Here is a 13,965-nt window from a genome sequence, read left to right on the forward strand (position 1 = left end):
TAGCATCAAACATCAAAGGTTTATTTCTCGGCCACACTATGAGTCACTCGCTGTTTGGTGAGGGCTCTACACCACATTGCCCTCATGTGGGACCCAGGGCAGCAGAGCCTCCTCTCTGGGACACCCCAGGTCACTTACAGCAAAGGGAACAGAGTGTGGCAAATCTCACATTGGCTCCAAAGGGCTTCTGCCTGGAAGTGACAAACTTCTGTTGACGTTTTACTGGCCAAAGCAAATCAGGAGGGAAAGTGCCAGCCTACCATGTGCTTAAGATCAGGATATTGGCAAACAGACCTAATGACCCAGTTCCTCATCTGAGGATCAGGATGGTAACTCCTGAGAGTGAGAGCAGAAGCAACGAGTGGTTTATGACTTCAGGCTGGAGAAATGAGGCCCTGGCAGCTGTACTCAAACCTCTGCAGAGGCTCCAGGCCAAGTGCAATAGAAATGACAACAGGACTACCAGCTGGCAAGCTTGGACTGTGCGAGGCTTAGCCCTCAGAGGTAGAGTGGACACGCGGAAAGGGGACAGAGAGTTATGGTGCTTTGCAGGATACCTATCCAGCTCCTAATTTACATTTAGACTCCACCCACAGCATCCTGGGAATGCAAGACAGGCTGCCTCCCTGACGTCGGAGGGCCAGCTCCTCCTGATGGACAGGGCTCTCTGCTATCCTTTGGCCCATCCCGAGGTGACTTCTCTCTCAAAATGATGGTGTCAACTCATTCTGGCCGAGAGAACAATTACATGATGTTCCTGAGTGATCTGCAGCTGCTTGTCCCAGCAGAACCATGGGGCAGGCAGGGCTTCTGCAAGGACAACCTACAAATGATCCCCAGAGCTATGTCCAACCTCCCAAACCCAGCTCCGCGGCAGTGCCAGATTTATAGTCTTCCCAACGCAGAGAGGTGTGTTTTACTAAAGGGACAAGGCTCTGGAGGAATGAACTTTAGTATCTGAAATTCAATCAGCACAGCCAGGCAGATTAAGAGTTTCAGACAATCACATAAAGTGGCATTTACAAAGAGACATGACTGCTTCCCAAACTCACAGTCGCACAGGTGCCTCAGAGTCAGGCACCTGGGATCACCCTTGGGAGTGTGGAAGTAGACACAGCGATGGTGGCCCTCTCCTGGAAGCCATTCCATGGTCATCCTACCAACCACGGGAAGGTTTAAGATGTTCTGGGATCCCTGCAGAGATGCTGACTCAAGTGGGATGTTTCTGCGAGTCAGGCACACATGGCGGGCCAGCAAGGCCCACACCAAGAGAAAGAAGAGCTGGGGCATTTGGGACAAGGAATTCTCTCTGCTTTCTCTCTAACAGGAGCATGTGCAGCTGCATCCCTTCCCTTGGAAGGCTTCCCAGGGATGCACAGGGGCAAAAACACACGGCTGCACAGACACACTCTTGGAAAAGAGTCTTGCTGGTGTCTGGTCAGACTCTTGGGAACAACATGCCTGAATGGTGGCGTTATGCAGCATCTGTCCCCTTGGTTGGTCATGCCATCTACGTTTTCTTCTCTGTTCTGTGCCTTCAAGCCAGCTGTGTTGTGAGGAACCATGGCAGCACCAAGCAGGCTCTCCTTGGAGGGGAGGTACATGGCAAGAAGGCCAGCACAGATCCCTGCATCTTCATCTCAGCCAGCCTGCATCACTGTCCTTGGGTCGCCTCCTGCCCCAGCTAGCCGGCTGTGGCCAGAGAAGAACAAGATTGGGAAAGGGGCCTCAGGGTCACGTGGTACAATCCAGTAGGGAAGACTCTTCCAACAGTACATGTGACCCATCTTTCCCTTTCTCTCTCTCTCTCCCACATTTACATTTGCAACCAGCTCTCAGGTGAGTCTCTTTCAGAAGGCACTGATTTGGGATCTGGTTGATGACTCCTGGCTGCATTATTAGAGTGTGCCCTGAAGACTGGTCCTTGGTCAAAATGAGGTCCTGAGAACAAGCATTGCTTAAAACTGCCCACAGAGCTGTCCAGGAAAAGCATGATCCCAAGATAAGGAGGGGAACGTTAATTAGATCAACTTTGCAACAGTCCTTTGGCCAATGAGTGTGCTAATACTCCTGCTGGTTAAGGTTTCTCTGGAGCATAACCAGAGCGGCCCCTACAGCTGCGTCTACATCCTGCCCATAGGACACTGGGAAAGGGAAAGCCCTCTGCACCTCCTGCTTCAGCACCTCGTTCCTGGACAGCGCACTCCCACTGCCGATCACCCGCTCCACGCCCCACTCTTGGAGCTGCTGAAAAGGAAGCATTGAGTGCAGGTTCTGAACGATGCCTCTGCACAGGGCCCGGGTCACGTGCCCCAGGGAGAGGTCAGAGGAGGAGATGCTGGTCACTGAAGCCAGCTGGTCTGGCAGGTGCCTCTCGCCCAGCACTGTTGGAGTGATGGTTAGGCAGGTGTCTCTCTGCTGTGCAGCAGCCTGGATCATGCGTGAGTACACAGTGGATTCTTCAACCTCCAGGCCTGCCGGGAACAGAGAAGGCCTGTGTGAGTTCGTGCACCCCCTCGCTGCAGGCTATAGAGTTCCCAGGGGGCAAGGATAGGTTGACTTGCTGCCTCTCCTCACTGTGGCTGGCTGCTTCCCAGCTCAGGACTCAGATATTCTGGCTAGCTGTGTTCTGCTCCAGACCCCAGCCAGCTTTCTCACCGCAGACCCCAGCCCAACCTTCAGGGAGAGATCTCGTAAGCACTGCTGTGGGTCCTAACCATCCCGCAGCTGTGGGACTCTTGGTCCTAAGTGGACCAAATGCATACACTGATCAATAAGTATCATCACACCTGTTATTAGTGTCACAGGCATCCCAGGACCACAGTGGTGATCACAGCCCAGCCTGCCCCTCGGCAGAGGTTACGAACAACCAGTGTAGACCAGAGCTCAGAGTTGAATATGCATATGAATCACTCAGGGATCTTATTAAAACACAGTTTCTGATTCAGTGTGCCTGGGGTGGGGCCTGAGATGCTGCATTTGTCATCAGCTCCCAGAGGAAGCCAGTTCAGCTGGCCTGAGGACCACGCTTTTTGAGTAGAAGGTTCTAGATCAGTGCTTACCAACACTTGAGAGCATCAGAATCACCTGAGGAACTTTTATAAAATGCCGTGCTCAGGCCCCACTCCTCTTCCCCAAGCCAAATAATCAGCTTTTCTAGGGGTGAAACTAGGACATCAACATTGTTTTTAAAACTCCACGAGTATTTCCAATGTATGGCCAAAAGTCCCCACGGAGTCTCAACATCAGCACATTTAACTTATACAAACTCAACTATACACCCTCAGGAATGAGAAAGAAAAAAATATATTTTTTTCAATCAAATGAAACAATGTAGACATTCCATAGGAGGTTAAGTTATATAAACTGCTAGCCTTCAAAGTACCCTCTGTTTCATCAAAATAAGAACCATGAAAATGCAAAAGACTTTTCTTTTTGAAAAGCTTAGAGAAAAATTAAGTGTTACCTACTCTTTCAGGGGTGAGCAAAACAGTCACTTCTGTTTAAAGAGAAACACCAGCCAACTCAGTAAACAGGTGACAGACTCGACCCAGTTAAAGCAGTAGCTGAGTAAAGGGCTTGCCTGAAGGCTCTGATGACTGGTTCTGCATCTTTAAAACCTTTCTTGATGCAAGGCAAAACAAGATCAAAGTTCTGTTCTTTAAGTGGAGCATCCCTGAGGGATTCCCAGCCAAGGGGGCAGAACTTACCCGCAATCCTGACACCCCCAGCCAGCCTGGAAGGACCGACGTGGGTCAGCAACACCTGTCTGCACGACCAGTATGAACTTCCCAGATGCTCCCTGTGGCCTGTGCCCCACCTGGTTATTCTGTTGGATGTTTCCTGGAATGACCTGATTTTGAGCTCCTACAAGTGACCCATGCATCTGATGAGCATGATTTCCCTGTTTCTAGACAGCTGGCCAGAAATTTCATTTCTACCATAAGTACTTAGAAAGGGAACCTCTCCTGGAAGAAAGAGGTTACATTTTTCTCTGTTAATACAGAGCAGAGGAAGGCCTGATCAGTTCCACCCTGAAGAGAGCAGGAAGATATCAGAGTTTCCAGGGACCCTTCCAAGAAAGGAGGAGAGGTGCTACTTGCCAGGAATAAGTGCTACCAGTCTTTTCACTCATTCATGTTTGATCATTTTATTCCCCGCTGTCTGCAGCCATCAGAAGGCAAACCTCAAATGCAAGGTTACTGACAGAGAAAGTAATAGCGGGGCCAGGGAGAGCCAGGAGACTATTAGGATACTCCACAGTCAAGGTTAGGGGAGAAGGTGCGCCTCAAAAAAGAGAGTAGGTGATGGCAGCTCAGAAGATGAAAGAAGGCTACAAGCTCAGATCCCTAAGGACAGAGGGAATGTGCTAGAATCTGGCTGGCTCTGAGACAAGAATCTAGAAACTTACAGCACATTCAGCACCAGGACACTGCCATGTAGAAAGGACAAGCAGAGAACACACCACTGTGTGGGCCACCCTTACCTAGATCCGCCATCCACTGGACCAGCATGTGGACGAACATGGCCAGCACGTTGCCCCCATTGAGTGATGCTGCCACCGCCAGGTAGGTCCTGTCAAAGTACGGGAAGTAGGCGACTGGAGCTGCAGGGTCTGGAGTCTGCGCTGGCTGGAATCCTGAAGGCATGGAGGCTACCAGCTGCACCGAGGTGCTGATGTTGAGAACTGGATGGGGTCCAAAGAAAGCAGAGGTTAGGCCTGTTGGGCTAACTCAGAGGCCCCAAGTCACAACAGGGTCGGGGGAGAGTGTGCCACAAATTCCTGGATACTCCTCCTTTCAGGAGGCAGAGCCTAATTCTCCTCCCCTGAGTGTGGGCTGGACTCAGTGACTGGCTTCTAATGAAGAGAGTAAAGCAGAAGTGACAGTGTGTGACTCTGGAGACCAGGTCATAAAAGGGCACTGCAGCTTCCGTCTTGATCACTTGCTCCGGGGGAGGCAGGCACCACGTCGTGAGCAGCCCTATGGAGAGGCCCACTGGATGGTTGCTGGCATAACTGACCCCATCTTGGGCCCGTATGGTCCCCCCTGTCCTTCCGCTGACCCTACCCAGGACTGTACTAGCTGGTGAATCACTTCTCTGTCGTCAAGGGCTTTGTAGTTAGTAGATATTGTTTAACAACGGTCAGGGCCAGGTGGCCTCTATGCTCTGTTAGTTCCCAAACTATGCTGACTTTTGCTGATGTATTCCCAGAGCCCATGAGACTAGTTACCCATTCAATCATCTTAACTTAGGAGTGCATGTCCTGTATCCGGCACCCACCCTCACATCCTAGGTTAACTATAAAACTGTCCCAAAGACCCCTTGGTGGTGCAGAATGCAGCTGCCAATGCTTCCAGATCATTGTCTGTCTGATCCCACTCTGTAAGTTACCCTAAAATAAACTGACCCGTTGATTATATGGAGCTACCTGCCTCATTTTTCAGTCTCAAGATGCATTCTCAGTTCGGTGGGTACTTTTCATTCCCTCCGTCCTCCAACACCTACAAGGAGCTGAGGCCTCCTGCCAAGAGCCACATGAGTGAGCTGAGAAGTGGATCCTCCAGCCCAGTCAAGGCTTCGGATGACTGCAGTCCCAGCTGCAGACTGACAGACTGACAGTGTGATTGCAATCTCACAAGGGACCGTGAGCCAGACCATCCAGCCACGCCTAGACTCCTGACTCTCAGAAACTGTGTGAGATCATAAGTGTTTGCTGTTTTAGGCTACTAAGTATTGGAGTGATTTGTTACACAGCAATAAGCTACTATTCACAGAGAGTCAGACCTCAGCCCAAGTGTTTTATTCTTTGGGAGGTTTCATTCATTTTTGGTGGGTACCACCTCCTTCTCATTTCCAAGGTGTGCTTCTCAACCTCCCTCCACCAGCAGGGGGGATGCTCCCAGACCTAGAACAGAGGGGATGATTTTTCTCCTCTAGATGGAGGCCAGAGCCTACAGACTGTCCCAGGAGTCTCTCCTCCATTTCTCACGAGATCTGGCCAGAAAGCCTGTTCCTCTCAGTCTGTTGGGGCTAAACTAACTGAGGTCAGCATCCAACTATCCTACCTACTGGGAGGCAGAGGCAAGGAGAGTGAAAACAAGTCTCAGAAAGTCAATAACCTTGACTTCCTGCCACATCAAGCCTTTCACCATGACGATAAACCAGAAGCATCATGCCCTCCACCTATCCCCTCGGCGGGAAGGGTCAATGAAGGGGGCCGACCAGCCTTGCCCATGGACACCGCACAGCTGAGCACAAGCCAGCAGCCCCAGTCTAGAACCAGAGACTACAACCAGCTCAGTGAAGACGGAGCCTAAATCTTAGCTTCTTCCCATTTGACCAGCCCCTCACTCACCATCTAGAAAGGACATTTATATCCAGGCACATGACAGTTCTCTGTGGAGGGAACAGCCTAAGATTTGAAGACTACCAGGTAGGCGGAAAGAGCCAGGCTCTTTACAGGCACCATCCCAGTGCATCACGACAACTGCCCCATGAGAAAGGCATCATCCCCCTCATTTTGGATGATGACAAGGGCTCAGGGAGAAAATTCAGGAGAAAAAGTCGGGTTTTTTGACCTTAAAAAAGTTTATCACATATTTGCGCAAACAAAAGTGGCAGAATCTGGATATATGTATATGTATAACAGATTCACTTTGTTATACACCTGAAAATAACACAACATTGTAAATCAACTATACTCCAATAAAAATTTTTTTTTAAGTGGCAGAATCTCACCTTTCCCTCTCACCTAATCTTGAATTAAGAGGAATTACTACCAAAAACAAAACAAAACAAAAAGTCACTTGAAATTTTATTTTTTAAGAATGTAATAAAATAGGAATAAACTACTGCTTCAGAGGATAGTGCTGGTCAGAGTTTTTAAACTCAATGTTAAATTGTAATAGTTCTAACTGATGGAGGAAAAAAAGATGTGATGCCAAAGAAAATCCGAGTAAGATGAATGACTTCTCTGTTCCCCTTGATAACAAGGCGGGGCTCTCAAAGTGGGCCCACTCAGCCAGGCTGCCCTGAGGATCAAATGAAACACACAGCCTGCAATCACCCTGCTCGGGCAGGCAGACCCAAAGTCTACCCCAGCCCCAGGAGGGGCAAACGACAGCCCCCAGGCCATACCCAGCCTGCCATCTGTTTTTGTATGGCCCAGGAGCTAAGAAAGGCTTTTACATTTTTTTTTTAATGATAGCTTTATTGAGATGTAATTCAAAAAATTCATCATAAAATGCACGCTTTTAAAGTGTACAGTTCTGTGCTTTTTAGTATATTCACAGAGTTGTACAAACATCACTGAGATCTAATTTTAGGACATTTTCACCACTCCAGAAAGAAATCCCATACTGGTTAGCAATCAACCCCATGTCCCAGCCCTAGACAACCATGAATCTGCTTTCTGTCTCTATGGATTTGCCTATTCTGGACATTTCACAGGAATGGAATAATACACTATGTGGCCTTTCACTTTCATTCACATGTTATAGCATTTTAGCTCTGTGGATACCCCACATTTTTAAAATCCATTTATCAGTCGATGGGCATTTGGGTTGTTTCTACATTTTGGCTATTATGAATAAGGCTGCTAGGAACATTTGTGTACAAGTTTTTTGTGCGGACATGTGTTTTCAATTCTCTTGCGTGTACACATAGGAGTGGAATGGCTGGGTCCCATGGTAATTCCATGTTTAACTTTTGAAGAACTGCTAGACTGTTTTCCAAAGGGACTGCACCATTTTACAATCCCAGTAGCATGTTCTTACCTTTTTAAAAGGTTGAAAAGAAATGAAAAGGAGAAGAATATTTCATGACACAAGAAAATTTTATGAAATTCACATTTCAGCCTCTATAAGTAAAGTTTTATTGGAACACAGCTACACCTACTCACTTATGCATTGGCTGTGGCTGCTTTCCTGCCCCAACAGCTGTTAAGTAGTTATGATAGAAACAAAATGGTCCACAAAGCTTAAAATATTTACAATCTGGCCCTTTACAGGAAAACTTTGCCAGCCCCTGCCCTGGATTGCTGTCTCCCCTTCACTGTGACTCTCTTACATGGAATACAGGGAAGTCTGCGCTTCTACTCAGATCCGAGGAACTTTCATTGACAAACACACAATAACAAAAACCCTAATCTATTGAATAATAATCTATTTTCTTGGTCATGGAGACACATAGAAACCAGCCAACTAGAGAGTCATTTCCCTCACCTGTCTCTAGAGAAGAAAGGCAAAGACTGTGGTCAGGACAGAAATTGCCCTGCTGAATTGTAAGCTCCCGGGGCAGGGGCTGCACCTGCAGGGATGATGGTGTTTTTCATGTTTGTAGAATAATGGTCAAGAGGACGCTGCGACTGCTGGCTATGTGTGCCCCTCGGACCCTGGCACAGAGCTGGGGCTTAGGAGGCCCCAGTAGAAGTCTGAGGAGAGAACCAAAAACAGACTTACCTGCGTCTGTCCTTTGGGCCATACAGGAATAGACAGAGGCCTGCAAATCCCCCAAGGCCACGCCCACCTGTGTCCCCTTTGGGATCTCAAACCAGGCCTGGGAAGTTCTGCCTGCCACGTTGCCAGGCTCGGTGACGTCCGGGAGCAGGTGGACGGGAAAGCCTGCGTCCCTCAGTCTGCAAACCAAAAGTGGACAGCGTATCTACCTGGTGCTTGGTTTTCTGTTGTTTCCAGGAAACTCAGCAACGGAAAGCGCAATAGGATACACATTCAAGGAGAGAGGGCAGAATCCAGTGTTTTCACAGAGGGCCTCTTTGGCTTTTTTTAAACCATGAGGAAAAGCCTTGAGTTATTTAAAGAGTGAACCCTGGCTTTCAAGAGCCTGGGATGGGCCTTTTGGAGAAGAATGCAACCAGTTTGAGCAGAGGTAGTCAGAAAGGACTGGATAAGAAGCAGATTTCATCGGCATCCAGCCTCCTGCGTTTGAAGGGAGAGCAAACACTGTGCAAAGGGAGGAAGCTGGAGTTTTAGAGCAAAGTCACAGCTGGTTAGCACAGGCCAAACCAAAGTCAAGCCCATCAGTCTCCTGAATACCGAATGCATCCATCACTCGCGGTTAGTGAACACGGGGCTGCCAATTTTATAACACATGCTGGGAAGTCCTTTACCTGAACTACCAGGTGCTTTTTGTTTTACTACAGAGCTCAGAATTTGGGCCCTGAAGGCAGTGAACTTATAGGGCACTGGATTTCTGGACCTGAAAAGGCAAATGATTGTTTAAAGGGAACTTAAAAGGCATCCCTTAAGCCTACTACTTCCATTTCTTAACCCTATTTTAAAATACATTAGCGTAGGGGAGAGAGATAGTTAGGGAATTTGGGATTGACAGGTACACGCAGCTATATTTAAAATGGATAACCCACAAGGACCTACTGTATAGCACAGGGAACTCTGCTCAATATTATGTAACAACCTAAATGGGAAAAGAATTTGAAAAAGAATAGATACATGTATATGCATAACTGAATCACGTTGCTGTCCACCTGAAACTAACACAACATTGTTAATCAACTATATTCCAATATAAAATAAAAAGTTAAAAAAATAAAATAAAATAAAATATGTTAAAGAATGAAAGTTGTTCTTTGGAATCTACGGGCTGGCTCAGGGCACAGAAAGAACTGGGGAGCCCACCCTAGGTCTGGGCAACAGTGGAGGAGCAGGCAGCAAGGCGTGGTGGGTGGCGCCCCTCCCCAAGAACGTCACTTACGGTCAGGCCCACCCATGCCCAGGGACTGGAACAGGCTGGACGGTGTTGGAACCTGATTCTTGGCCCGTTATTCCCAGATGGGAAAGCCCCACTGAAGCTCCCGCTTTAGAGATTCTGCCCTTCAGCCTCAAGCCAGCCTGCGTGGTTATACTCACATCTCCAAGTTCCAGCTCTGGCTCCTGGTGTTGAAATATCCCCAGCTAGCGGCATTCTGGTCGGACATCAGGGGTCTTGTCAAGCCACACAGCATGGCAACCACATAGTCATGGATAGTGCCAGCTGCATCGTAGGACTTCAGGAACTCTGGGCTGTTTTTCATACCCCAAACAATTCAACGTGGTTTAATATTGACTTGAAAGCATGTGCTGCACCTAACTGTGGGCAGTGTGGACTAGACATGGCAGAGCTGAGTAGCAGCCAGAACCCCACAGGCTGTGGATCCCCAGTAGCTGAACCTCCCAACCCCTCCAAGCCAAGCTGGCCAGAGTCAGCCTTAGGGGAGGGTGCTCACAGGAGGACACACCGTGCCTGGGAAAGCAGGACATCAGCCGTTCTCAGCAGCCCTGATCCCACCGTGAACCCATCATGTGATCCTTGGCAAGTCCCTTGCCCTCTCGGGTCTCTTCTTTCCCCCTCTAGGTGAGAGTCAGATAACCAATAAGAGCCCTCTGCAAAATGAAGCAGTGGTAGACCAAGTCTAAGTCTTGTGACTATACCCTGTGCTGGGCCACATTCACTGAGGGACAATCCAGCACGTGGAGTGATGCTGACCAGCTAGAGGTACAGCTCCCTAGCCACTCTCGTTCCCCTGCAAATCCATCACCCAATTCAAAGATCAGGTGTCCATACCTATTCTTCAAAAGCCAGAAGATGGTTGCACAGCCAAACCCCGTGGCCACACTGAGATGAGACTCTGGCCGGGGCAGAGAAGCCAGAAACTTGCTGCCACACCGGCCATCCTGCCACGTTACCAGGTGGCTCACGGCTCTGGGCTCGAACACAGGGTCAGCCCCTGCCTTTGTCCATTCACAACCTGGAACGAAGGAGATGACCAAAAATGGAGAAAAGAGCAACAGACCGGCACCAGCATGTCCTTGAGACTACTCTGCTAATGAGGTTATAGGACAGACTTTATCACCCATGACAACGCTTCACTCACACCCAGGGGGTCTGGCCAGTACCCAGAAGAGCAGGGAGTGGATGGACCTAGAGATTGTCATCCTGAGTGAAGTAAGGCAGACAGAGAAAGGCAAGTGATATCATATGATATCACTTATACGTGGAATCTAAAAAAAAAAAAAAAAAAAAGAGGTACAAATGAACTTATTTACAAAACAGAAATAGAGTCACAGATGTAGAAAACAAACTGATGGTTACCAGGGGGGAATGGGGTAGGGGAGAGATAAACTGGGAGATTGGGATTGAGATATACACAATGCTATGTATAAAATAGATAATTAATAAGGACCTAACTAATAAGGACCTGGCGGTCCAGTGGTTAGGACTCAGTGCTTTCACTGCTGAGGGTCCAGTTCAATCCCTGGTCAGGGAACTAAGATTCCACAGGCCCCAAGGCGCGGCCTTAAAAAAAAAAAGAAAGAAAGAAAGGAAAGAAAGGACCTACTGTATAGCACAGGGGACTCTACTCAATCCCTCTGTAATGACCTATATGGGAAAAGCATCTAAAAAAGACTGGATATATGTATATGTATAACTGATTCACTTTGCTGTACAGCAGAAATTAACACATTGTAAATCAACTATACGCCAATAAAAATCATTTTAAAAAAAAAAGAAGAAGAAGAGCAGGGAAGCGGTCACAGATATATGCACCTGAAGCTTACTAAGTTTCACCCAGGAAGGGGGAGTAAGCTGGGGATGGGATGGTCCACCCTCACAACTACGTTTCTGCCTAAAGCTGGGATTCTTATCTCAGCCCTAAAGCTGGACATCTGCGGCTTTTTTTTCAACCCTTTTATCTGCTTCCAAAACTCTTTTGACCCTTTTTCTTCTTTTTACTTTTAGGACTATCATCTTTATTTTGTTTGTGTTATAAAATAAATACGGAGTTCTTACTATGTACCAGGTATTGTTCAAAGCACTTTAAAAATATTAATTTTTTTAATCTACATATTAGCCTTACAACATAGGTGTGATATTTATCCCCATTTTCACATAAGACATATGAAGCTCAGAGAAGCTTTAAAAATCTTGTCAAAGATCACATAGCTACCAAGTGGTAGAGGCAGGATTCAAGTCCAGACAGTCTGTTCCAGAATCTGGCCTGATGGATGTTCTTTCTCTCATTTTCTTCTTCTTTTTTGGCAAATAATAATAATAATAATAATTTAAAAAATTTTTAATTATACAAATGATAAGTGAATGCATTCTCAATATAAAATGTTCAATTATTACAGGTAAAGCAAAAGGCCTGTTTGACCATCCCCATCAGAGTCCCAGCCCCCTTCCTGTCACTGTTAGCGCTCGTAGAGTTTTTTTGCTTTTCTTTATTTTTTGGCTGCGCAGCATGTGGGATCTTAGTTCCCTGACCAGGGATCGAACCTGCACCTCCTGCACTGGAAGCGTGGAGTCTTAACCACTGGGCCGCCAGGGAAGTCTCGTTGTTGGGTTTTCATACTCACACAACATACTCTCTTTGGTTTGGTTGATTTGGGCTGGGTTTTATTCTATTTTGGTTTTGTCTGTTTTTTAAAAACAAACAGTACTCTACTGTATGTATTTTTCTAGTGGTTGTTTTTATGATCCAGCAACATGTCCTGGAATTCTTTCCACGTTAGAACATGTGAACGCACCTGATTTTTTTCAACTACTGCATACCATTCTACAGCGTGGGGTACCAACATTTATTTAACCACTCCCCCATGGGTAAACGTCACAGTTTTCACTACAATAAACAAGGATGCCATGAGTGACCATGATTATGCCTCGTTTGCATATACATGTTAAAGTCCTTTTCCTGAACAAATTTCAAGTAGTAGGGCCACTGAGTCATAGTAACTCTTATTTTTACAGTGTATAATTTAAAAGCTTTATCCTCACCCCCCGCAATTAGCAAATGGGTTTCATAGTAGTTCAGTTGGAAGTTTTCTTCCTGTAGTTGCTATAACTCTCTTATTTTTAACACCCTGCCAAACTGCCCTCCGGAACGGCCAAGCTAATATATACTACCAGGAGTGGTATTTTAAAAAACCAGTTTTCCACCCCCTTTGCCAACTCTTGACATTCTCAAACTGCTTTCTTAGAATCCAGTGGGTGGAAAATGATTTCTCGTTGTTGTTTTCATCTGCATTTTCCTAGTTCCTAATGACACTGAGCATCTTTTCATATGCTTATTAGCTATTTGTATTTCCTCTTCTAGGAATTGCCTGTTGGTTTCCTCTGCCCATTTTTCCACAGGGCCATTGGTCCTTTCTTTGTTATTTGTTCTTTATATGCACCCATATTCGTCCTTTGTCTACTATATACTAGTGAATAATTTCTCCCTGTCTGCTGCTGGCCTTTTAGCTTGATTTTATGATCCCCACTTCTCTCCTGCTATTACTGAGCCTGAAAATGGAATGTGGAAACTGGTGTAACCACAGGCCTCTCAGAGGACACTAGTCACTCCCTCTCTTCTCCTCCAGTTGGCGCCCTTGTGGAAGCACTTAGCTCTCCGCTCAGGTTACTGGTGCCTGTCTGTGTTGACTGCCTTGAGCGAGCCCTGGAAGACAAGGGCTGCATCCCGTTTCTATGTCTCCCGCGGGGCCCAGCACAGAGCCTCATATATTGTAGGTCCCGAAACCAAACTGAATTACAGCCGCTATTAAAAGCAGAACGACTTGATCTCAAATATGATTTCACTCACTCTGCTAAGCAGGTATCATCGTCAAACAGTGGCTCTCCTTCCCAGAAACAGAAACCAAAACAAGAAGACATGCAGGTGGGCTCCATGAAATATTAAGCAGCTCTCTCCACCGATGTGGGCGATGGTTTGCGTGGTCGTTATAGAGTCCAGGAGACGGGCAGAAAGGAAGGCGTGTGACCAGAGCACAATCATTAGATCTCTGCTGTCCTCTTTGGGAAGGGTTTTAGTATTAAAAGGACGTTTATTCTCGTTAATGCAAAATTAAGGAGTTTAAAAACTTTTACAACCTAGACTCCCCTTGAGAGGTCAGCTCTAACACCAGAACTGGCCTCTGGCTCCTGCTAGTAATTGGAGCCGAGCAGCTCCCG

General features: G+C 47.1%; 1 protein-coding gene across 1 annotated transcript in view; it reads right to left on the reverse strand.

The window, feature by feature from the left end:
* Window positions 1–13,965, reverse strand: part of SHPK (sedoheptulokinase) — a 20,048-nt gene continuing 6,083 nt past the window's right edge. Inside the window, exons 3-7 of the mRNA XM_059908829.1 lie at window positions 10,582–10,765; window positions 9,888–10,040; window positions 8,463–8,638; window positions 4,487–4,687; window positions 1–2,474 (exon numbers count right to left, since the gene is read on the reverse strand). Coding sequence (XP_059764812.1) covers window positions 2,062–2,474; window positions 4,487–4,687; window positions 8,463–8,638; window positions 9,888–10,040; window positions 10,582–10,765 — 1,127 coding nt within the window. The 3' untranslated portion in view covers window positions 1–2,061. The remainder of the gene's footprint in view (window positions 2,475–4,486; window positions 4,688–8,462; window positions 8,639–9,887; window positions 10,041–10,581; window positions 10,766–13,965) is intronic.

The sequence above is a fragment of the Balaenoptera ricei genome, chromosome 20 (genome assembly GCF_028023285.1).
Source record: "Balaenoptera ricei isolate mBalRic1 chromosome 20, mBalRic1.hap2, whole genome shotgun sequence".
Classification (NCBI taxonomy): Eukaryota; Metazoa; Chordata; class Mammalia; order Artiodactyla; family Balaenopteridae; genus Balaenoptera; species Balaenoptera ricei.